The 24,100-nt window shown below is 47.2% G+C and overlaps 1 protein-coding gene across 1 annotated transcript in view; it reads left to right on the top strand.

Annotated features, from left to right (window-relative positions):
- The window catches only part of LOC110090586 (phospholipid-transporting ATPase ABCA1), a 45,407-nt gene that overhangs the window by 3,773 nt on the left and 17,534 nt on the right, over window positions 1-24,100 (top strand). The window contains exons 3-32 of the mRNA XM_078378841.1: window positions 16-109; window positions 820-961; window positions 1,433-1,554; window positions 2,807-2,928; window positions 3,065-3,253; window positions 4,114-4,203; window positions 5,116-5,353; window positions 5,692-5,831; window positions 6,396-6,512; window positions 7,977-8,156; window positions 8,256-8,470; window positions 8,618-8,803; window positions 9,421-9,643; window positions 10,271-10,492; window positions 11,231-11,435; window positions 12,130-12,249; window positions 13,525-13,696; window positions 14,567-14,698; window positions 14,903-15,042; window positions 15,517-15,654; window positions 16,577-16,782; window positions 17,984-18,056; window positions 18,194-18,396; window positions 19,079-19,121; window positions 19,693-19,785; window positions 20,988-21,005; window positions 22,071-22,231; window positions 22,343-22,467; window positions 22,853-22,954; window positions 23,765-23,963. Coding sequence (XP_078234967.1) covers window positions 16-109; window positions 820-961; window positions 1,433-1,554; window positions 2,807-2,928; window positions 3,065-3,253; window positions 4,114-4,203; window positions 5,116-5,353; window positions 5,692-5,831; window positions 6,396-6,512; window positions 7,977-8,156; window positions 8,256-8,470; window positions 8,618-8,803; window positions 9,421-9,643; window positions 10,271-10,492; window positions 11,231-11,435; window positions 12,130-12,249; window positions 13,525-13,696; window positions 14,567-14,698; window positions 14,903-15,042; window positions 15,517-15,654; window positions 16,577-16,782; window positions 17,984-18,056; window positions 18,194-18,396; window positions 19,079-19,121; window positions 19,693-19,785; window positions 20,988-21,005; window positions 22,071-22,231; window positions 22,343-22,467; window positions 22,853-22,954; window positions 23,765-23,963 — 4,410 coding nt within the window. The remainder of the gene's footprint in view (window positions 1-15; window positions 110-819; window positions 962-1,432; window positions 1,555-2,806; window positions 2,929-3,064; window positions 3,254-4,113; window positions 4,204-5,115; window positions 5,354-5,691; window positions 5,832-6,395; window positions 6,513-7,976; window positions 8,157-8,255; window positions 8,471-8,617; window positions 8,804-9,420; window positions 9,644-10,270; window positions 10,493-11,230; window positions 11,436-12,129; window positions 12,250-13,524; window positions 13,697-14,566; window positions 14,699-14,902; window positions 15,043-15,516; window positions 15,655-16,576; window positions 16,783-17,983; window positions 18,057-18,193; window positions 18,397-19,078; window positions 19,122-19,692; window positions 19,786-20,987; window positions 21,006-22,070; window positions 22,232-22,342; window positions 22,468-22,852; window positions 22,955-23,764; window positions 23,964-24,100) is intronic.

Raw genomic sequence — 24,100 nt, forward strand, 5'->3', positions numbered from 1 at the left:
TCTTTTGCTTTCCAGTTACAACTGATTGTTGAAGTCCTGTGGCCTCTTTTCTTATTTTTCATCCTTGTGTCTGTGCGTCGGTCAAACCCGCCATTTGAACAACATGAATGTAAGTTTTTTTTAAAAAAAAGCTTTATTTCTAGGTAAGAGACGTCTAATTGTGCCAGAAGAGTGATGCTCTTTGTATGTGTCAGACTATAAAACCCATTATCCCCTGCCAGCCTGGCCATGGCAGGTCTTACAACCAGATCAAACCCCCCCTTTTTTTGGTAACCGAAAATTCGCATCCAGGCCTTTTCTGGCTAGAGACTTGGAACCAGTACAGATAAATAACTCAAACCCTTGGCGATGTGTATATATATAGGTGAAATCCAGAGCAAACATCTGTTTTGCAGCTGGAGGGCCCAATCCTGTTCCTGGGGGAACAGCTCCTAAGGGTGGCCAGAGAGACACGGAGCGTGTTCTAGTGGAAACCTGTAAGAGCCAGTAATAAAAACCCAGTAGAACGAGCATTGAAGTGTGGTTTTTAAAAATGGGCATCCAAAATTAAGGGGCTTATCCAGACCCCAGGGCAGGGTTTATGGGGTCAGTTGGAAGGGTGTGTGTGATGTGATTGGGAGCACAGATTGAGCCGTGCCATTTAATGCTGGATCCCATTTAAGTGTAAGAGGATGCTTACACGTCCTAAGCGCTCCTTGGTTGGGTCCCACCAAAGGCCATAATCCCCTCAACAGAGGAGGACTTGGGTGGCCCCTGGTCTCAAGAGTCAGCCCCCTCCCCCTCCCCATCCCCTCCGATTTCCACTTTTCTCCCATCCAGGTCATTTTTCGAACAAGGCCCTCCCATCGGCTGGGACTCTCCCCTGGATTCAGTCTCTCTTCTGCCACATCAACAACACCTGTTTTCGGTACCCGACGGCTGGAGAGACCCCAGGCATTGTGGACAATTTCAACAATTCCATGTGAGCCACTTAAGATGTGATTTCTTCCTTGCTTTGTGTAATACAGGTGTAATTTTTTTTTTTTAAAAAAAAATTGTATTTCTAATTTCAAGTCTCCTCTGAGCATGAGAGGGGTATGTGCTTCTATGCATAAATTCTAGAGAAATGTCCTGTGTTATTTCCTAGGCTGCTTGGTGAGGGGGAAAAAAACCCAGATCCTTAAAAAGAAAACCCTATTTATTCCCCCATTATGGTTCCCCAAGTTCAGGCTACTGGAGGGTGCTCAAGTTTTTTAAAAATCCACACATTCCTGTTTTTCTAGGCCTCCTGATTTGCCTGCAGCTCTTTTGCTGAAATTATATTTCAAAAGGAATGTTGTTTTGGGGTTAAGTGTCACCGTTGGCTGTGAACCGGCTTGATGGATTTTGTGGGTTCACATATGTTTGGGGGGGTAATTGAGCGATCACTTCTCTTATTTCCTCCCCTTCGTAGCCTCTCCCGTCTCTTGGCCGATGCTCGGAAGGTGCTCCATCGCTTGAACGACACACAGATCCGAAGCAGCTTCTCTCAACTCTCGGCCGTCTTATTCCAGCATAGCAACCAAAGCGATCCACGTTCGGGTGAGAATCAGGTTTGAATCCCCTCCAGAAATGAATGCTGCCTGGCGGCATTTGCCATGGGGCCTGAACATTTTGCTGCTCTTTATCAGAAAAATCTAAAAATGATGGGTCTGCAACATTCCCTAATTCTCCAGGCTACAGCCATGACACCTTATGTACAGTAGGGCTCCTCTGCTCTCAGTGTATTGGATCCAAGCCTCCCTGCAAATATGAAAAGTGTGAAGAATAGTGGATGTTAGGCATAGCAAGGCAAAAGAGAAAAAAATCCAGAAATATATATTTCCACCAGGTACTTACCAGAACTGGCCACTAGAGGGAACCAGAGGCCATGCTTGTGTATTCTCTTGTTGAAGAATACATAGCATGGTCTCTTGCTCCCTCTAGTGGCCATTTCTGGTATATACATTGGGAAAATACATATTTCTAGTTTTTTTTTCTTTTAATATTTTTAATATTTTCAGACTGCAGATAAGTGAAACTACAGATATCGATCCTGTGGGTGTGAGGGTCCAACTGTGTCTATTTATTTATTTATCTCCTCTCCATCCTGCTTTTATCCTTATATAGGGTTTCACACTGCTGGAGAGGAAGCCTATATAAGGAGAAATTAATATATTGAGAGCCACCGTGGGTCTTGCGAAGATTGCTTCCAACCCCCCCCTCCCCAATGTTGAAAAATGTGAAACACTGTTTTAATAGTAAAGGCTATGTTTTACTAGTAAAGCCTCCCTCTAGGGGCCAGTTCTGGCAATGTCATAATTTAATTATTTCTCTTTTAATATTTTTAATATTTTCTGACTGCGCATAAGTGAATCAGTGGATACTGATCCAGCAGATAAGGGGGTTTTGCTGTTCACTGCAGGGTGAAGTGGGTTCATACTGGTTTAGCACCCAGAGATCTGTCTTTACAAGATCTTGCGATTTATCGTTTGCTGAGGGATAGTAGATTCCTCGATGAGAGCTCTTGTGGGCGTTTCTGTAAACTTTAAGAGAGGTCCCTAAGGACTTGTCTGACATTCTGCAGGTTGGTAAACGTCACAGCTTAAGGCTTTCCCAATAACCATGTCACGTAGACACCCTCAGTGAGGTCGTCCTTCGGGACTCACCGTGGGTTGTGGGACTCGGTTGGGATCACCAAATTTTGGCTCGCTCCAAATGGTCTTCTTGCTTCCCTCCTCTTTGGTGTAGGAATCTCAGGATTTGGGGTGTGTGTGTGTGTGTGTGTGTCTCATTCTACTTCCTCCAGGCTTGCAGGTTAAGGCCTACCTAAAAAACGACGAGACTTTCTCTCAGTTCCTCCGGACGAATACCTCCCTTCCGCCCGCCTTGGTGGATGAACTTCTGGGCGCCCACCTTGACCTCCGTGTGGTGAGTAAAGGTTCGGGGGGGGCAGGTTTGAGATGATGAGAATCTTGAGGGCACCAGTGTGGTGTACTGGACTCGGGAGACCTGGGTTCAAAATCCCATCTTGGCCCCGGAAACGTCGTTATTTCTCCTCTCCCAGTTCTCCCGTGCCGGCCAGCCGTTGAAGCAGATCGTCTGCAGCCCGTCCGTCTTTTCCGAATTTCTGGTGGTGAAGGACGCCAGGTCCGCCGAGCACCTCCAGCAGGCGATGTGCTCTCTGCCGGAATCCACCCTCCAGGCACTGGAACGGAGTTTCCTCTCCCAAGTGGACTGGGTCAAAGTATTTACGGTAAGTGGAGGACGAGAACGGTGTGATCGTTGGCCTGGATGTGACCCATGCTTCTGTGGGATCTCGATTTTGGGGCACGAGGATCACCAACATTGCATGCACTCCTTGGTTTGGTCCTGCCAAAGACACTGACCCCTCTCAGTGAGCTCAACATGGGTGGCACATGGACTCAAGAGTCGATCCCTCTCCAATTTCCAGCCCCAGCGGAAGAGCCAGGAAGCCCGATTCTCCTGCACCCAACTTATTATTACTGACTCTTCTCCCCCTCCCCCTTTGTAGCAATTTTACCCCTATGGGAATCCTGTGGGATCTCTGTATCTACAAGATTGGGATTTGTGGTTTCACTTATCTGGAGTCTGAAAATATTAAACATATTAAAATGAGGGGAAAAAAATCAAGAATATGTATTTCCATGGTGTTGTTACCAGAACTGGACACTAGAGGGAGCCAGAGACCATGCCATGTATAGGGTTTGCTATTATCCACGGTTATCAACATCCACAAGGTCTTGAATTCATCCCCCATGGATACAAGGGTCTTACTGTAAAGAAAGGAGCTATGTTTTACCCACCCTGAATTCAAACAAAATGTTGCCCCCCCACCTTTTCCTCCCCCCGCAACACAGAAGGGTTTGATTTTAGGGGATTTTGCCACTCCCCTAACTGGCTCTGGATGTTAAAAATTGTTCGCCCCTCTGAAAATCTGAGGAGCTTGGATAACCCCAGCTCCTAAGGGGAGGCAGAGGCAGGAGGGCTCACAGGCAAGGCCAGCCCTTCTTAAATTTCCTGCGCCGTACGGCATTTAAAAAGCTAAACAAGCGTTTGTTTTTTTCTTCCTCCTCCTTCCATTCCTGTCAAAAGGAACGGTTCACGTCCGGATCATTTGACTTCATCAAGGCTGTGGAATCTCTCTGGGTTTTCCTCCGGGGTGTGGAATCGCTCGCTATGGAGGTAACAGACGGCATCCTAAGGGTCTCTTTATCCCATACACAATGTCGTTGTGACTTATTTGCAACCATGCCTAAGGCCCCTTAGATCCCGGGATGTCCAGACGTGGTTACGACAGCCATACAAAAAAGCTCAATAAAGTTTTGCAGCACCCTGTCTTGGAAATACTGTCCTCAGAGTCCAGCACACAGTTGGACAAAAACTGTATTTGTATATTGCCCGTCCTGTGGGTCCCCGAGTGTTCTTGGACTATCACTCCCAGAAATCCTGGCCGGTACAGGTGAAGGCTTCTGGGAAGGTTAGTCTAAGAACCTTTGGGGGCCCCAAGGTTGGGAACCACTGTCGTTGGCCGTTTCGGCTCTTTTCTGGCTGGCTCTTGTGGGGCCGAGCGGGTGTTGGATTGTGAAGCTTGGATGAAAGGAGGAGCAAGAGACCAAATAAGAAATAGGCACCCTCTATGGATGGTTAAACCGCAGACGCCTCTGTGCTGCAAGGTCAGAAGACTCACCATCGTAAGATTGAATTCACGTGATGGAGTGAGCTCCCGTCGCTTGTCCCAGCTCCTGCCAACCTAGCAGTTCGAAAGCGTATAAAAATGCGAGTATAAATAGGTACTACCTCGGTGAGAATGTCACAGCATTCCGTGTCTAGTTGCACTGGCCACGTGACCATGGAAATTGTCTACGGACAAACGCTGGCTCTATGGCTTAGAGACAGGGATCAGCACCGCGCCCTAGAGTCGGACACGCCTGGGCTAAATGTCAAGGTACCTTATGGATGCAGTAAGACATTTACACATCATGAATGCAACAGGTGTACAAAAGTGGGTTTTCAACTCATGGGGGAAGGACGGGTCAAGGTTCTGGATGAAGACGCATGTTCTTTTCCTTCCTCTTCTTTTTTATCTCACCCTAGGTCTCCTCTATGGCCAGTTTTGTGGAATTCCGGGAAGCCCTCCAGGTTTTATCCGGGCAGGCAACCAACGCAACCGTCTTGCGAGCGTTCGAAACGGCGTCCCGCCTGGTGTGCGGCCACCCGGAAGGGGGAGGGGTCAAGGTCCCTTCCTTGAACTGGTACGAGGATCACGACATCAAAAGCTTCCTCAACCAGAACGACTCGGAGCCCAAGACGGTCTCCCTGGATAACGCCACCAGTGAGTTGTGCGGGCAGCCATTTTAAAGAGGGAGATACGTTTTGAGTACAATTGAGGGGGTCCTAAAATCGTATAGACTTGGTCATAAAGGTGTATGGGGGGGAGAAGCATAAAAATTAAAAACAACTATCGGATCTACTTAGATTTGGATTCTTGTGTTGAGCAGCAGGTTGGACTTGATGGCCTTGGAGGTCTCTTCCATCTTCATGATTCTATCATCAGATTCTAAACAATTTCCCCAAGTTTGACCCTCTAACCACTACACTAGACTGCCTGGCACATTTCCTTTGTGCGAGGGGGGGGGGTTCTGTTGACTATCTCTTGTTTTCATTCCTCAGGCCCCTTCTGCAAGGACTTGGTGAGGAACCTGGAATCAAATCCGTTCTCGCGCATCTTGTGGAGGGGGATTATGCCCCTGTTTGTTGGCAAAATCTTATACGCCCCTCTCACGCCGGCCACGCAGAAAGTAATGGCAGAGGTAAAACTTTCTGAGACTGATCTTCCAGAAGTGACCTGTTTTGATGGGGCGAGTGCCATCCTTTGACTTTCGCCTTGCCCACTGTTGAAAAGATGTCCCTCCACTTGAGGACTTTGATGTCATTGATCTTGTTCATCGGAGAGAAAGAAATTACCCCTGTTATTCTGGCGAAATCTAACCTTGGGTCTCCAGATGTTCTGGCACTGCAACTGTCAGGAGATTTTTCCGCTAGCTGTGTGGGCCAAGATTTCTGGGAGTTGTGATCCAAGAACATAAGGAAACCCAAGGTTGGGAAGCAGAGATCTAGACCCTTGGGTAGGGTAGACGTTCTTGGACTAGAACTTCGAGAAATCCTGGCCGGCACAGCTGATGGTGGAGGCTTCTGGGAAGTTGTCAGCCAAGAACATCTGGGGAGCAAGATTGGGAACCATTGTTTCAGGACCTGTTCATGGGCTTCCCATTGAGACTTTTAACCGGCGATGGTTCCACCTCTCACGTTCCACTAAATGTAACCCTTAATCTGAAGACCATTGTCTCTGAGCAGATCCATTCCTTTGTTTGCAGGTAAACCGAACATTTCAGAACTTGGCTGTCTTACGTGACGTCAGGGGGGCTTGGGAAGAAGTGGGACCCCAGATTTACACCTTCATGAACACCAGTCGAGAACTGGGAGCAATCCAGGTTTGTGCCTCCTGCCCTTTGTATCCCGTACACTTGGGGGTGGCGAGACAAGATCAGTGGAGAAAGAGAATAAAGATGGGACGAGTTGTAAATTCAGGAATTTCCTTGCTTCTGAGAAGGGGTATTGAAACAGATTGGTGTTGCAGAGTCTTTTAATTACCCTATTTTTCTGTGTATAAGACACCCCCATGTATAAAATGCACCCCCCCACTTTTCTAATCCTAAAATAAGAAATCTAAGTGGGGATTAGCAAGTGTAGGGGGAAAAGGATCAAAGCAATGCAGGATGGCTTTGATCCCTGCTTTCTCCGCCACTTGTTTTTGTTCTCTCCTCAGCTTACTTCCGTGTATAAGACGACCCTCAATTTTTTAGTCTAAAGATTTTAGAAAAAAATATAGTCTTATACCCAGAAAAATATGGTAATTGATATTTTTAAATATTTTTAAGTGAAAAAATGGTTTTATTCAATTTTTAAATAAAAATAATTTTAATTGAATTTCAATGAAAGTTCTAATTAATTCTAATACGATTGTTTTTGTTAAAAAATTTTATGAAAACAATATTTTTAAAAAATTAATAAAAAGAATTTTAATGAAACATAAATTTTTAAAAGTGTTACAACTTTTAATTAAATTTCTAATACAAGTCAACACAAGGAAAAACCTCTATGGTTGTCCTTTATTGGAGAAGTACAATCAGATTTAGGTCCCTCTCCCCCCCCCCCCCCGTTTGTACTTGTATTTATCTGTTTTAATTGACATTTGATTTTTATCATATTGGGAGCTGCCTTTCACCCTGGTCTTGAGAGAAAGGCATGGTATGAACCAAAACAATAAATGAACAGCTTTGAAATATGTTTTGCTTTGTTTGCCCTTTCTCCAAAATTCTATGATTGGTAGCAGCTTACAGTCCAATTGGATCCCTTTATCCACGGGACCAGTATTTGCTGATTCACTAATCCACAATATGAAAATATTTAAAATATCAAAAGAAAAATCCTCCATATATATATACATTTAGTGATGAAGTTACCAGAACTGACCACTGCCATCAGACACCATACTATAAATAGTGGATGCTAGATAAATATATATTCATGGTGTAATTACTAGAACTGGCCACTAGAGGAGCCAGAGACCATGCTGTGTATAGGATTCACTAGATATGTCATTACCAGAACTGGCCACTAGAGGGAGCCAGAGACCATGTTATTTATAGCATTTTTAAAATCAAAATAGTGTTTGCTATCATCTGCCTTTTTCAGTATCCACGGGGTGGTGGTGGTTGGAACTGATCCCCCACAGATATGGGGGAATCCTACTGTATTGTTAAAAAGTAAGTGAAGTTTTTTTAAAAATGCTAGAAATATGAGAACTTTATGTAACTAGGTCAATTGGCAAGTTGCATGTTCAGGTTCGTGAATGAAAACAGAAATGTCTGGTGTCTTTTTGAAAATCCCTACAGAACCTGCTGGCAACTCCTGGCGTGGCCCAGTTCCTAGAGCAGCAGCTGCAGGGAACCTTCTGGAACGTCTCCACCTTGCGGACCTTCTTGGCGCCCACGAGCGATGGGAAAGGCTATGCTTGGCGCCAGGCTTACTCCGACGTGGACTGGTTCATCAGCACTCTGTCCCAGTTCATTGAGGTGCGCCTTGAGGGGTGGTGTCTCGGTTGGTGCACGCCCCTCTCGGGGCTACGGAGTCCCCCGAACGGGCAAGGCTGACTCGGACATCTCCTCCCCTAGTGCGTGTCTCTGAACAAGATTGAGGCGGTGGCTTCAGAAGATCAGCTCATCGGGCGGGCCCTGGAGTTGCTGGAGGATCGGCAGTTTTGGGCCGGGGTTGTGTTCCTCCTGCCGGACAACCAGACCGATCGGGAGCCTGACCTGCCTCCCCATGTTCGGTTCAAAATCCGGATGGACGTGGACGACGTCACTCGTACCAATAAGATCAAGGACAGGTAAGGTGGCCTTTTGAGGTTCTCTTCAGCTTCCTGGAGAACTTTCCCGCAGCTCCTCTTTAAGCGGCATCTCTTTGTCGTTCAGGATTTGCACCTGCGACGTCTCATATGCCCTCACCCTGTTTCCTCTGTGGTGCCTCTCCTCAGGTTTTGGGATCCGGGACCGGCCGCTGACCCCTTCAGTGATTTGCGGTACGTCTGGGGCGGTTTTGTCTACATTCAGGATCTCGTCGAGCAAGCTGTAGTGCGAGTTCTTACCGGGACGCCGACTCCGCAGCATCGCACCGGGATTTACATCCAACAGATGCCTTACCCGTGCTATGTTGATGATGTGTAAGTTGCTGCTAGTTTCTAAGTCCTTGAAGTCTTGGGCAAAGCGATGATGTCTTCTGACGTACGACAACTTTATGGAAGGTCCTATCTGGAACGTCCATCGTGAAGAGTCCTGCTTAGGTCTTGATCCCTCAAAGCTGTGATTTCCTTTAGAGCAGTGGCTCCTCACCTTGGGTCCCCAGATGTTCTTGGCCTGCAACGCTCAGAAATCCTGGATAACACCACTGGTCGTGAAGGCTTCTGGGAATTGTAGTCCAAGAACATCTGGAGACACAACATTGGGTTTAGAGCAGTGGTCCCCAACCTTGGGCCTCCAGATGTTCTTGGACTACAATTCCCAGAAGCCTACACCACCACCTCTTCTGGCAAGGATTTCTGGGAGTTGAAGTCCAAGAACATCTGGAGGCCCAAGGTTGGGGACCACTGGTTTAGAGAACCACTGCCTCTCATATTTAGTCTTTGTCTCCTCCTACATCATCTCCAGTCCTGTCTTCTCGTGAGGTGCCCTCAAGCAGGGTCGCCTCCTATGGGTCAAGGGTGTAGTTACATCCTCACAAACTCCTTTGTGCTGTGGTGCTTGGACTGATATTTTTTTGGGTTCTCTCTCCTGGTCCTAGATTCCTGCGTGTCTTGAACCGCTCCTTGCCTCTCTTCATGATCCTGGCGTGGATCTACTCCGTGGCGATGATCATCAAGGGGGTGGTCCACGAGAAGGAAGCCCGCCTCAAGGAGACCATGAAGATTATGGGGCTCAGCAGCGCCACCTTGTGGCTCAGCTGGTTCCTGAGCAGCTTCATCCCCTTTCTTATGAGCGCGGCTTTGCTGGTGCTTATCCTTAAGGTGAGTTATTCTTGGGATTCTCACTGGCCTTGCTTTTGTGACTGGCCTGGGATCAAAATCTGGATGCAACCACAAGATGGAATTGATCCTGGCTTCAAGCCCATGCTGTGCACCAGACCCTGACAAAATCCCAAACTGAATCAGCCGTATCCTCTGGAGCCTACCATCCCGACCTTGAGGTCTAGGAACGTGTTTGTTTCTTTAAAACTCAAAATCACATATATGGTGGAATAAATACGTCTACAGAGACAGGGAGAGGATACTGCAGGGGAAACCACGTGAAAGATTGAGTTATAAACAACTTTTCATTTTATTTTATTCTTCTTCCTGGGAATTTAACGTCTGGAGAAACAGATACCTGATCAGATTTCTGCTCCTGCTTTTAACTGCGGTGGCTCCATCTTCAGGAATGATTTGCTTGCGAATGTCTTTTGAATCTTTGTTATAGGCTAGTCGAGGACACGGGGATCCCCGTGCCTGGAATTTGGAGTCGTTTCCCAAACCATGAGTCCCTCGTACGTTGCCCTGGCCCATTCAGGTGCTGTGCTGAGCTAGGATCCAGTCCGTCCAGGCCACCAGCTTATTTTTTACCAAGGTCCTGAAATGCAATCTCATTTTCCCACTCAGGTCGGAGACATCCTTCCCTATAGCGACCCGGCCGTGGTCTTCCTCTTCTTAGCCACGTTTGCCGTGGCCACCATCTCCCAGTGCTTCCTCATCAGCACCTTCTTCTCGCGAGCCAACCTGGCATCAGCTTGTGGAGGCATCATCTACTTCTCCTTCTACTTGCCCTACGTCCTCTGTGTGGCTTGGCGGGACCACATCACATTCCCCCTCCGGCTGTTTGTGGTGAGGATGGGTCTCAGGGTCCCCCACGCAGGGAGGCTGCCCCTCCCCGCTGCTTGTTTTCCTCCCTGCCCCCCCCCGCAGGCCAGAACAGTAAGATCGGGGGGGGGGGAGAGAGAGCAAAGTCTGACCGGCGTGTTCTCACCTTGATAGATGGTTTGACTTTTATCTACAAAAATTGAGCCCAACCAGCTGCCCAGCGATGAGGAAGACATTCTTCTCCGCCATCTCGGTGCCCAGTGGACCCTTTTTCGAAAGGGCTGGTTTTCGCACTGGCCCCCAAGGAAGAGAATCCAAAATTCCCTCTGGCACGTTGCAAAGAATTTGCGCAACGCTTTGATGGCAAAATAGCTCCTCTCCAGCTCGGATCCTGTCCTGGATCCGGGCCTCGTGAAAGGAATGGTGGCCCCGGCTTGAAATGGACGAGTTTCCATTTCTGTTGTTTTTCAGCTTTAAAAGATTTGTCTTTGACTGACGTGACCTGCCTTGGGTCCTTTCGAAGGAGAGAGGCAGGGGGCAACAATGGTTTAATTAATTAATTAATTAATTAATTAATTAATTATATTTCTAGGCCACCTTTTTCCTCTGTAAGAGCCCCACAGAGGCTCCCTCGTGCAGCCCATTCCCCATCTGGTACCAGCAGATACTTATTTCTTGAGAGGGCCTTAACTTTCTTTTCTACCCCACTAGAAATGTCATGATCGTCTGACGCCCTTCTCCCCCACCTTCTTTTCCATCCAGAGCCTTCTGTCCCCTGTGGCCTTTGGCTTTGGGTGCGAGTACTTCTCCCTCTACGAGGAGCAAGGGGTCGGCCTTCAGTGGCACAACGTGAACGCCAGCCCCGTGGAAGGCGACCGCTACACGTTTGCCACCTCCGGCGGGTTGCTGCTCTTGGACGCCTTCCTTTACGGGCTGGCCACGTGGTACATCGAAGCCGTCTTCCCAGGTAAAAGCGGCCAGAAATTTGCCCCAATTCCCTCCGAAGATCTCCCTTTGAGTCCGTAGAAGCTGGACATTGGATCCGTCGCGATTTGTATGCATTGGTTGATTGGCGGCGGTTCTTCTAATCCTCCCATGAGTTCAAGTTGGCATGACTTGGCTCTCGTCCTTCATGCTTTGTCTTCACGATCACCCTGTGACATATGTCAGGCTCAGAGAGAGAGAGAGATTGACCCAAACCACCAGTGGGTTTCATCATTCTCCATTACAGCGAGAACCTACATCTTGCAATACCACTACATCCCATCGCAAGGTGGGTTAGGCGTGATAATCTCCATCTACCAATATACGGAAGGGGAGAAGAGAATAATTAAACTACAAGTGGTTTGATCGAACGATGTTGGGAAAGTGTGAGGGCAAGAGGAGAAGGGGATGACAGAGGACGAGATGGTTGGACAGGGTCATCGAAGCTTCCAACATGAATTTGGTACCAAACTCCGGGAGGCCATGGAAGACAGGAGGGCCTGGTGTGCTCTGGTCCATGGGGTCACGAAGAGTCGGACACGACTTAACAACTAAACAACAACAACATAGTTTATAAATTATAGGATGTCATCTTGATTCTCACTGATGGGTCAGAATGGACCCATAAGGTCAACCTAGCAGCCTAACTGGTTTCTTTCTCTTTCCTCCTCTCCTAGGCCAGTACGGCATTCCTAAACCTTGGAATTTTCCCCTCCTAAAGACCTACTGGTTTGGAGAATCTTCTAAAGATGGTTATCCACACCCTATTCCCACGAATACGCTTCACTCCACTGAAGGTAACTTTACACTTTTCCCGACTTGTCTTCACCCCATTATAGATCCCCCCCACCTTGTTGGATACTAACAGAAATTCAGTGATCCTGAGGGAATAGAAATAGAGCCTCTGTTCCTTCATTAGCAAACTCCTCCATTTTAATTTTTATCTTTTCTTTTGAGAGGTAGGTGTTCCACCGTCTGTCCATTGCCAAGCACCTAGGATGGGTTACTGGGAAAATATTTAACCTTCCACCACCTCTCTCCCTTCTCCACTTTTTGTCTTGCATATCAGCTGGAATCCTGGTGGACTGGCACGGATTCGGGGTGCCACCAGCCCTCCTTAATTTGTGGTCCAGTGGTACGGTCCCCCCCATATCGGCGGAGGATCTATTCAAAGCCCCCCCTCCCATGGATGCTGAAAAACTATACAGTGGTGCCTCGCTTGACGACATTAATCCATTCCAGCGAAATCACTGTTAAACGAAATCGTCGTCATGCGAATTTAAAAAACCCACTGAAACGCATTGAAAACCCTTCACTGCATTCCAATGGGCTAAATACCTCAGCGTCCAGTGAAGATCCTCCATAGGGCGGCCATTTTCCAGTGCCTGTATAGCGAGGAATCCATCCTAAAGCACAGCGGGGAGCCATTTTACACAGCGGGTGGCCATTTTAGAGCTGCTGATCAGCTGTTTGAAAATCATCGTCTAGTGAAAAATCGGTTCCCGAAGCAGGGAACCGATCATCGTGAAGCGAATTTTTCCTATTAGAACATCGTTTAGCGATCGCAAAAGCGATCGCAAAAACCTCATCATCAAGCGGTTTCATTGTTTAACGAGGTAATCGTTAAACAAGGCACGACTGTACATTGTCTCTGTCTCCCTCTAGTGGCCCATTCTGGAGACTTTATCTTAGAAATATACATTTCTAGGATTTTTCCTTTAATATTTTTAATAGATCATATATGTGAGTCCACGGATGCTGATCCCGTGGATATGAGGTTCCTACTGTAACTCGCCACTGCCGTTTCCACAATTAACACTTCATGTGGCATAAATGCCTGATAAGATTCCAGCCTCGGAATTTCCTTTCTTTTCCTGCCTTAGAAGCTCATGAAAAACTCTTGAGCAGCGAAAATGGTGGGTTTACTGTGATCGCAGCTTGTTCCCTTCTGCTCTGGAAACCATCCCACACGCTGGAAGCGTTATCTCAATAAAGAAGAAGAAGAATCAAAAATACAGATGCAGAATGGTCCATCTGAACCACCGCCCTGTTTTCTTCCCTTCCTCCCTCAGCTCTGGTGGAGGAGCCACCGGCTCACCTGAAGGTGGGCGTCTCCATCCGCAATCTGGTGAAGATCTACCACAGCAGCCGCAAAATTGCCATCAATGGTCTAAGTCTGGACTTCTACGAAGGCCAGATCACTTCCTTTCTGGGCCACAATGGGGCTGGCAAGACCACCACGATGTGAGTCCGGGGCAGAAAGAAAAGCAGGGAGGTTGTGATTCATGTTTACTGATCCCAGCATGGAACGGGGGCGTTAGATGAAGATTCGGGGTGGAAGAAAGAGAGGTTCGTGAAATGAAGGACAAAGCACTTGGTAGACATGAGGTTTATGGACTTCGACTACAGTTCCCCAAATTATCTGTCTGTCTGAACTTTCTCCTTAAAAGGGACCCAAGGCAGCTTACATAATTAAAAATACAGTATTAAAATACATTGGGGGGCATTTAGCAGAAAACAAAAACAGAACCCCACAACAGAACAGAACCCCAGTTCCTGTGGGTGCCTGAAATCATTTTCAGCTGAGAAATAATGGCTTTTCTTGGACAAGATGGAGGAAGTCGCTGAATGGGACTAAGTGGCATGAGAGCTGCAAGGTATTATGGGTCTGGTGATTTAGTGAGAGGTCCCATAACACCTTGCATCTCCCATGGAACTTAGCCCCACTGAGCCATTTCCTCCATCTTCATCATGTCAAGAAGAAGCCATTATTTTTCAGCTGAAAATTATTACAGGCAGCTGAAAATCATCTGTAGCGACACATTTGTGTGTGTGTGTGTGTGTGTGTGTGTGTGTGTTTTGGCTCAAGCCATCAGAATGGGAGACGTCTAGGGTCTATAGTCTACAAATTCTGAAATTTCTTCCAACACCCATCAAAGTTCACAGTCTGTCCTATATGCTTCATTATCTTCAGGGTGTTGGTCTTTATTGACACTTCTCTCGCTTCTAGAGGTTGTTGCTCATGTCATAGAAAATGGCTTGATTTGCTTATTTCCTCCCCACTCTACCCCATTTCTACCTCCCTTTGTTCCGCCTACCAACTTTTGATCTTAGGTCAATTTTGACAGGCCTCCTGCCTCCAAGCTCGGGAACAGCCTATCTCATGGGAAGGGACATCTGTTCTGAAATGGACATCATCCGGAAGACATTGGGAATGTGCCCGCAACACAATGTTCTCTTTGACATGTAAGGATATTTTTTGGTTGGGGGGAAGCTGCAGGTAATGGTGTGGAAAAGAGAAGAAACAAAAGGGGGCAGGACACTTATGGGGCAGAGAAGGCAGCAGCGAGCTTAGACTTCCAGCAACGTCATCAGATTTTGATGGTGTTTGCCCCAAGACATCGTTAGCATTGGAATTAATCCAACCCTGCCTTTTCCCATTTGCTTTAGCCTTACAGTTGAGGAACACATATGGTTTTATGGACGTTTGAAGGGTCTCTCCGAGCAGGAAGTCCAAGACGAGATGGAGCAGATTATACAAGACGTGGGTCTGCCCCACAAGCGACGGGATCCGACGAAGAACCTCTCGGGTGAGTCATTTGAAACATCGGGAGAAACTCACGCAATGGGGTGGTGATGTCCTTTAGGGGCCTTTTTTCAAAAGGGCCTAATTCAGCCAGAACAGGATCCCACCCTGAGATCTTCCTGGGATTGTACTGACCCTGTGTAAAATCTTTAAATGCAGAATGTGAAATATAGAGGAAACAGCCATTTCTCCTTTCCGACTTTCCAGGGCTTAAAAAAAATGATAGGCTCCTTTGCTTGATTTTATAAAATGAATCAAAAAGATCATATGGTAATCTCAGAACAGCTGGAAGGGGCCGTCGAGATCATCCAGTCCAGCCCTTGTCAAGGACGCCCCGTGGGGGAATCGAACTCCCAACCTTTGGCTCCGTAGAGTTCTCCAGCAGTTCTGCCTCTTTGTTCCTCCAAATTAAAACCAGGGTGAAAACGCCTTTTCAAACTGTGTTTTCCTTTGTCCTTCTTCTTTCTTTATGGTCTAGGTGGCATGCAACGCAAGCTCTCGGTGGCCATTGCCTTTGTGGGGGGCTCCAAGGTGGTGATTCTGGACGAGCCCACAGCCGGGGTCGACCCTTACTCTCGCCGAGGCATCTGGGAGCTTCTCCTGAAATACCGACCAGGTAGGAAATGTGAAAATGAGCCCGTTTTCCATTCAGTGGTAATTTGGATTTGAATTGAAAACTGAATCGCGCTCTAGCAAGTGAGTGCCGTGTGCACAGAGGAAAATCTATTTAAATGAAACCGTCCTGGCTGTCAACTGGAAATCAGCTCAATCTGTGTTCTTGGGGAACCGTTCCAGATAAGGGGGCGCCTCAGTCGTGAAGACTCAGTCTTCACCGGCCAGGACTCGAGAAGACCACAAGAAATGGTAGGAAGTGGTGCTAAGATCTGAACTTCTAGAGAGTCATAGAAGTTGGAAGGGGCCTGTAAGGCCATTGATTCTCACCTCCTGCTAAAGGCAGGAATCCAAATCAAAGGATATTCGCCAGATGGTGGTCTACATTTCTGTTGAATGTCTCCAGTGTCATTCCATTGCTGTACGTCTCTAACAGTTAGGAAAATTTTCTTGATATTCAACGAAATTCTGGCTTCCTGTTGCTTGAGCCCCTTATGACATGTCCTGCACTCTGGGATGATGGAGAATGGATCCTGCCTCTCCTCTGTAGAACGTCCTTTCAAGTCTTTGAAGAATGTTCTCCTCTCTCCCCTCCATTTTCTTTTCTCAAGGCTAAACAGGTCCAGTTCTTTCCATCTTTCCTCCTTCTAGGGCTTGCTTTCCAGCCCCCCTGATCATCCTCCTCCTTGCCCTCCTCAGAATGTGCTCCAGTTTGCCGGCATCCTTCTTAAGGAACCAGACAGAGGAGAGTAGCCTTAACCAGTGCCAAATAGAAGGCAACCCCTACCTTGCAGGATTTGGAGACTCCATGGATTATTTCACGGAAAGCCAAGGAATGTATAGCTTAGGGAGGGAATTCTGGGATTCCACACTGCTTGTTCAGCTGCTCTCTCTCTCTGTGTGTGTCTCTTCTTTGGCTCCGCCAGGTCGGACGGTCATCCTCTCCACCCACTACATGGAGGAGGCCGATCTGCTCGGCGACCGAGTGGCCATCATCTCCCAGGGCCGGCTCTGTTGCTGCGGCTCTTCCCTCTTCCTGAAGACCAAGCTGGGCACCGGCTACTACCTGACCCTGGTGAAGCGGGAGGCGGGCAGGCCTGCTCCGAATGGCGTCAATTCTACGAACAGAAAGGTACGAGGAGGAAGATAAACATGGAGAGCTCTTGGTTATTTCTTGGCCATGTAGACCTCTTAGCTCATCCCCCCCCCCAAGGATCCAGAGTTATCTTGTCTCTAACCACAACCCTGTGAGGTGGGTCAGAAAGGGAGAAAGTGACCGGATCCCATGATGTCCATAACACCATGGAGGGATCTCTCAAATCCCAGACCAATGCCCTTATCCCTCATTATTAATTTTCTGTATATAGGATCTGTTTTTTTTCTAAGGATCTCTGCAACCGAGATGGAATTCACACCCAAATCTCCCTCCCAGCCCCATGGCTGTGACATTGAAAATCCAGAATGAGGTTCTCTCTGGCTCAAGAAGTAATAACGCAAAGTCCAAAAACTAATATTAGCTAGTCTTTTTGTTTGGCCATTCTTCATCTCTAATGTACAATATTTGCATATATTGTATAATAATAAAACATTGCATTTATCAAGCAATAATAAGGACAGCAGGAACAGCTGATTAAATGGCTTTTTAAGCCTTTCCCACAAATTTCTTGCGTATCATCCTGCCTTTCCTCAGAGGGACTCAGGTTGGCGCATGGCTGTCTTCCTTTTTATCACAACGACACTGGGAGGTAGACATTTCTGAGAAAAAAGTGGTTGGTTGAAAGACATGCAAGAGGGTTCATCCTTCAGTTTGGACTTGAACCTGGATATCTCATGTCCCAACCACATGGCTTTACGTGATTCCATGCCCCATTTCAATTTTCCCTGATTTACCCTACCCAGAGAGAGGAAGCAGTGGTGTTGATATGATTCTTAGGACTCTCTCTCAGTTCAGTGGCCCAATCCAGACTCTCTGGGTTGGTGACTTTGACGCTGAGGGAATGGTAAACCCCTCTGGATTCCAGTCCGAACATAAGCAAAGCTGATTGGTGGATACAGCTCAGCGTCTTCATTTCTGGCCACGGCTTTCCAATGAGCTGTCCGTGGTACTGAGACCATTGGAAGTCTAAAGTTCAGCACTGTGGAGAGCTTCATCTGCCTGGCTTTCCATGTGAACTATCCATGGTGCTGAACTTCATCTTCCAAAGAGTTTCAGCCCATTCAGTTGCTCCTTTAAAGTTCAGGCTAAAACCAGGAGCCCATTCCACACCGCCGGGATGGCCGAATCACCACTTCTAGTTCCAGCTTTAACACTTGTTTTCTCCTACCCCAATCAGGCTGACAGCGACTCAGAAATAAGCTGCGACACCGGGCTGGGGAGCGAACAGAACAGCGAGGCTACCTCTGTTGGTAAGGAGAGCTTCAGGGTTCACATCAGGACTATTCAAATTGAGTTGGGTGAAGAGAAAACAGAAGGGTTTTGAGCCCCACCATCTTAGCTGTCTGGTCTACAACATGCTCCATGGAATCTTTCTGCTGTTCTACAGACGTGACCCAGCTGACGTCTCTGATCCAAAAGCTGGCCCCTGGCTCTCGGCTGGTGGAAGATATAGGTCAAGAACTGCTCTACGTCCTGCCCTATGGTGGATCCAAAGATGGCGCCTTTGAGGGGCTGTTCCGGGAACTGGACGCTCATCTGAACGAACTTGGGGTCTCCGGATACGGTATTTCTGACACCAGCTTGGAAGAGGTAAACTTTGGAAGAGTTCAGTGGTGCCATTTCTTCCTTCACTGGTTTCCCTCCTTTAACCTCTGTGCTGTTTGGGAATCATGTCTCCATTTATGGCTGGTCTGGAAGCAAGACTGGGTGATAATTTGGTTATGGATCCCCTGCAACTCATTAAGGGCCACTCTAGAATCATAGGACAGTGGAGTTGGAAGGGGCCTCTAAGGCCATCCAGTCCAACCCCCTTCTCAATGCAGTAACCCAAGTCGAAGCAGATCTGGGAGATGGTGTTCCAGTTGTCTCTTGAACACCTCCAGTATTGGGTTGCTCACCACCTCCTGTAGTCATGAAATCCATTGTTGTACTGCTCTAACAGTTAAGAAGTCCCCCCCCCCGATATTCAGCCAAAACCTGGCTTTCTGTTGCTTGCACCCATTGTTTCATGTCCTGCACTCAGGGATGATCGAGAACAGATCCTGTCCCTCCTCTCTAAGCCTACCTTTCAAGTCAACATCCTTCTTCAAGTGGTGTGTCCAGAACTGGAGCACAGGATTCAAGATGAAGTCTACCTCGTGTTGAACAGAGCGGGACATGTGGCCAGCTCCTGATTTGGAGAAAGAAGAGGGAAGATCAGAATCGGATCGTGTTGCCGAAAATGTTTTTATGTTATTGAGAACTCAGCTTGCTTTTTATTTTTCCCCTCCAGATCTTCTTAAAGGTGGCTGAGGACACCCGTGTAGATTCCCCAGGTAATTCTCAGGTTGTTGCTCTGGAAATGACCAGTACTGGATCACACCAGGGGGGTGTAAATTGATGCTGGTATGGATGCGTTGGGAAAAGCTTGGGTCCCTGGAGAATGGCGCTTTGCCCCTTGAGGTATTTCCTGTTGGGTCTCTCTCTCTCGTTTTGAATTAACTGACTTTAAGAGGACTACGGCCACTTTTCTAACATTTGTATGTATGAGAAAGGCGTGATTAACAGTGCATCAGAGGTGGGCACTCCTTGATTAAAACTAGAAATGTCTTCACTCTTTAAACATATAATGTTATTTATCTATGCTATCATGTCACCTTTGACTTGTGGCAACCTGATGAATAAGTAACCACCAAAATATCCTGCCTTGAACAGCCCGGCTTGCTCGTGCAAACTCAAAAGTCATGGTTTCCTTTATGGAGCCAGTCCATCTCACATTGGGGTCTTCCTCTTTTCCTGCTGCCTTTCACCTTTTCCTAGCCCCCTCCCAGAAATGCTGGTGGACTCCTCCAGAAGCAGTGGGTAGGAGCTGGTGTCTAGGGGTTAATTACTCTTTCCCTCCAACAGGCTCTCCACCGACTCTGAGGACGTCAACTCCAGCTTCTGCATACACCCTCCGGACACTGGGTGAGGAGGTGGAGGTAGCCGATGCCGAACCAGGTAAGTAAAGGATAGTAGAACAAAGAGGTATGATTTTGTTTACAACTCTCTACTCTGGCTTTCAAGGGGAGTCATTTTTATGTCATGACGAAACATCTTGAACGAGAGCCGTCTTCAAATACTTGAAGGGCGATCACATGGAAGATCAAGCAAGCCTTATTTCTCCTTTGTTTGAGGTCTCCTAAAAGCCAGATTTCCTTCTGTTCATCCTGTCCTCTGTCATCCCTTCGCTCACTGTTTGGAAACCTGGGCTGTGAATTCAGAAAGCTGCCATTGTATAAAACTTTAGAGGTATAAATGCTCCAGTGAGGAGATTCCTCATTGTAGCTTCTGAGGTCCAGTAAGATCCTCTTATCTGTGACATCAGTATCCACTGTTTCACTTATCCACGCGTTGAAATTATTAAAAACATTTTTTTTAAACCCTAGAAATATGGATTTTTAAAGCTGAAGTTAATAGATGGTTGTTGTAGGGTTTTTGGGCTGTTTTAATGTGTTCCCAACAGCCTGAAAAACCTACAACAACCATCAGATCCTGACTGTGAAAATCTTTGAGAATACATTGAAGTTAACAGAATTGACCACTAGAGGAAGCCAGAGACCATGCAATGTATAGAGTTCAATAGAGACATATATTTCTACTATGTCATTACCAGAACTGGCCACTCGAAGCCAGAGGCAGTGCAGTATATAAAGTTTGCTATTAAAATAGCGTTCGCTATGATCTGAATTTTTCCACGGATAATAACGCACAGCATACATAGCATGACAATACTTTCCAGAAAAAAAAAATTTCTCATGCATTACCAGGACTGGCCACTAGGGTGAGCCAGACACTATGCTATGTATTCTTCAAAAACCAGGATACATAGCATGGTCTCTATCTCCCGCTAGTGGCCAGCTCTAATAAACACATCCTGAAAATACATTTCTTTTTCTTTTTCTTTTAATATTTTCATTATTTTCAGACTGCGGATCAGTGAAATCGCAGATCCTGATCCTGTAGATATAGGGGCCCGACAGTATTGATTTCCTTGCTGGCATTAATAAATGGTTCCCTGATACCTCGCATCTTAATATGCCTCCTGGCATGTTTCTAAGGAATTCTACACCGCAACAGGTTAAAGCTAGAATGTCTGTGGGGCAACCTTAACCCTTTTCTCTCCCTTCTCTTTTTCTTTCCACTTCCCTCTTTGCATGCAGTCAAAGGACGTAAGAAAGGTAAAGCTGTTGAAGGGGGAATGACCTTTTGTACCCATCACCATGTACCAATATTCGCATCCCTCCTATGCAAATTCTAAATTTTTGAAAGCCGCCTCTTTTTCTACACCCCCACCTGAAAAGGGAGCAGGAGGGAAGTCTAACTACATCTGATCACCTTATAAATTACATTTCAGTTCCGTCTTCCTCAGGGTGGGCAGCCCTTGTTCCTCTTGTCAACGGGAAAAGCAGCAAATGTGTATCAAATAAAGTATAAAAGAAATGGAGTTAAACATAGACCATTAACTAAACCCAGTACTGCAAGATTCAACCTTAGTATGGTATTCTGTTATACTAGATCATTTTATCTCTTTCTGGAATTATTTTTTTATTGTTCCTTTTTTTCAGCAGTCAGAATACTCTTTGTCAATGATACCACTTTCATATGCTGTAAATTTTAGCTGTGAATTGCTATTAGTTGGTTATTAGTTATTAGTTGCTACTGGTTGTGACTGGTGCACAACCAGGGGCAGAGAAGTGACTCATTATCTAGTGGCACAAGCATTGACTCATTAACTAGTGGCATGAACAGTGATTCGCTAACTAATGGCATGAACAGTGATTCTTTAATTAGTGGCATGAACAGCGACTCACTAATTATTGGCATGAGTAGTGACTCATTAACTAGTGGCATGAGCATTGACTCATTAACTAGTGGCATGAACAGCGACTCACTAAATTATTGGCATGAGTAGTGACTCATGAACTAGTGGCACGAGCATTGACTCATTAACTAGGGACAATTCACTGCTGCAGTTTACACCATTACATTTACACTTGTGTAACTAACCACCAACTGTCTGGCCATTGCATTAAAGGGATGTTACACAATTCTCCTCCCTGTCCTCCCAAAAAATTTATCCTTGCAACCCTGTGAGGTAGGCCAAGCTTTCCATTTTGCCCTCTGATGAGGCCACACTCTCTGAGCCGTATACCTCCTCCCCTGCATGTTTCGAGTCATGCTGCCAGTCTGTCTCTGAGTCTTGCAGACCCACATCTGGTGATCTTTCTTCCCTCTTCCAACAGCGGAAGAAGCAAAGGAGACAGATCTCCTCCGTGGTGGTGGAGGCAGTGGGCCAGCTTCTCACCGGTTGACAGGCTGGGACCTGACAGTACAGCAACTCCGTGCGCTTTTTACGAAGAGATTCCTGTACGCCACGCGGAGCAGAAGGGGGTTCTTTGCTCAGGTATGGTGGTGTTGTCCTCTTCCATGCGTTTAAAATGGGTTTTTGGGAAACAGAGAGGAGCAGATCTCTGTCAGATGCCCGTGGTGGTCTCTTCTTGTTTTTCTCCCCCAGATTGTGCTTCCGGCCATTTTTGTTTGCATCGCCCTCCTCTTCAGCTTGATCGTTCCCCCATTCGGCAAGTATCCACCCTTGCGTCTCGATCCCTGGATGTACGGGCCCCAGCTCACCTTTTTCAGGTATGCTCTGGGATGTTCCAGCCCTTGGTAGAAGTCCTTGTCCGTTCCATGACTCTGATCAGCTTTCCTAATAAATCAACGAATCAAGACATCAATAAACAAATAAAATACGGCTTGTGACTTGAAATAATAACTTCTTTTTTTCCCAGCTAATTTCTGGGGAGGGGGGCGGCTAGAATTGGAGGGGAATTCTAAGAGGGGCATGGGCTCTGTGATTCTCACCACGGCTTTAACCCCTGAACCCTACTGCCATTCATGGACTCATACCCAATGGCTAGTGCTCGAAAGCAACCGAGTGGGTCCCTGATCCGTCTCCCACGGCTGCCTTCCACCAACCCAGTGGGATAAATATTGAAGACCACCTTTATTTCATTCCTCCTCACAGTGACGACTCACCACCCGGGGATCAGGATTCGTCCCGGGTCCTGGACGCTCTGCTCGGCGACCCTGGATTTGGCACCAAGTGCCTTAAGGAAGAGACGAACCTGTGAGTGTGTCAGAACAGCATCTCGTTCAACCTTGGGGGGCGCTTCCTTTGGCCCTCTTGGGTTAGCCAGCCCTACTCTTGGGGGTAAGGAAGAAGCTGCCTCGGGCGGTAGAGGCCATGAGGTGGCAAAAAGGGCCCATGAAGCATTGTGCAACCCATCAATAAACCTTCTGGCGTTCCAATGCACGGGCCATCCCATAGCCTCTGTTTCAATTGATCCCTTAGGGACGTCCTAGATCAGACATTTCCAAAATTGAGGACCCTCTAAGAACTACGTTTACCATGAGCCTTGTTATCCGGCTATACGGTCTTAGAGCTGATGGCCATTATAGTCACAAGACCATCTAGGCTTCTAATGGCCCTGCTAGATGTTAAATGAAACCCTTGTTCTCTGGAATGTGGTCCTTTTCTCTTTGGATTAAGAGGTGGTTAAAATAGGGGTGAAATTGGACCCCCTCGGTCTGGTTGGCTTCTCTGTCTGGGATCGAGTGTATTGGAATGGTTTTCTCATATTTGCCTCAGGCAGCTCAATGTCTGGGGAAGGCCTCGTGCCTCGGAGATGCTGCCGGATAGCTGCAGGCCTTCCTCAATGTTTTGAAGCCCGGTAGAGGGCACAGTTAAGAGACAGAACTGGGTGCAAATCTTTCAAAACGGCATGTGGGTTGTTTTCAAAATTTCGTTCAGTCTCCGCTGAACAAGACCAGAGTCCTCAACTTCCAAAGCCAGATTGAAATTGAGCAAGTTCCAGGGTCACGTTTAGGAGAATCGGTTGACCAAAGCCACATCTTGTGCTTTTCTTGAGGGCTTCAGGAAGGATCCGTGCCATCCGCCACCTTCCCATGAGACCGGCTTCAAGGTCCCGGAAGTCCCAGCATCCGTGGCGGAGATTTTCCAAACGGGCAACTGGACATTCACCAATCCCTCTCCGGAATGCCAGTGTAGCTCGGGAGGGTCCCGAAAGATGTTGCCGGACTGTCCGGAAGCGGCTGGAGGTCTTCCCCCTCCTCAGGTAAACACCGCATCAAACCCTCCCCTCCATATTCCCCAATAAAACCAGCTCCATGGAAGCTGGCGCCGAAGCCTCAGTGAATACCTTCCGGGTTTGATTCCAAACTTTCAAGGAGCAAGAACGTGCAACCCACCGTC

Source organism: Pogona vitticeps, chromosome 7 (assembly GCF_051106095.1).
Source record: "Pogona vitticeps strain Pit_001003342236 chromosome 7, PviZW2.1, whole genome shotgun sequence".
Lineage (NCBI taxonomy): Eukaryota > Metazoa > Chordata > Lepidosauria > Squamata > Agamidae > Pogona > Pogona vitticeps.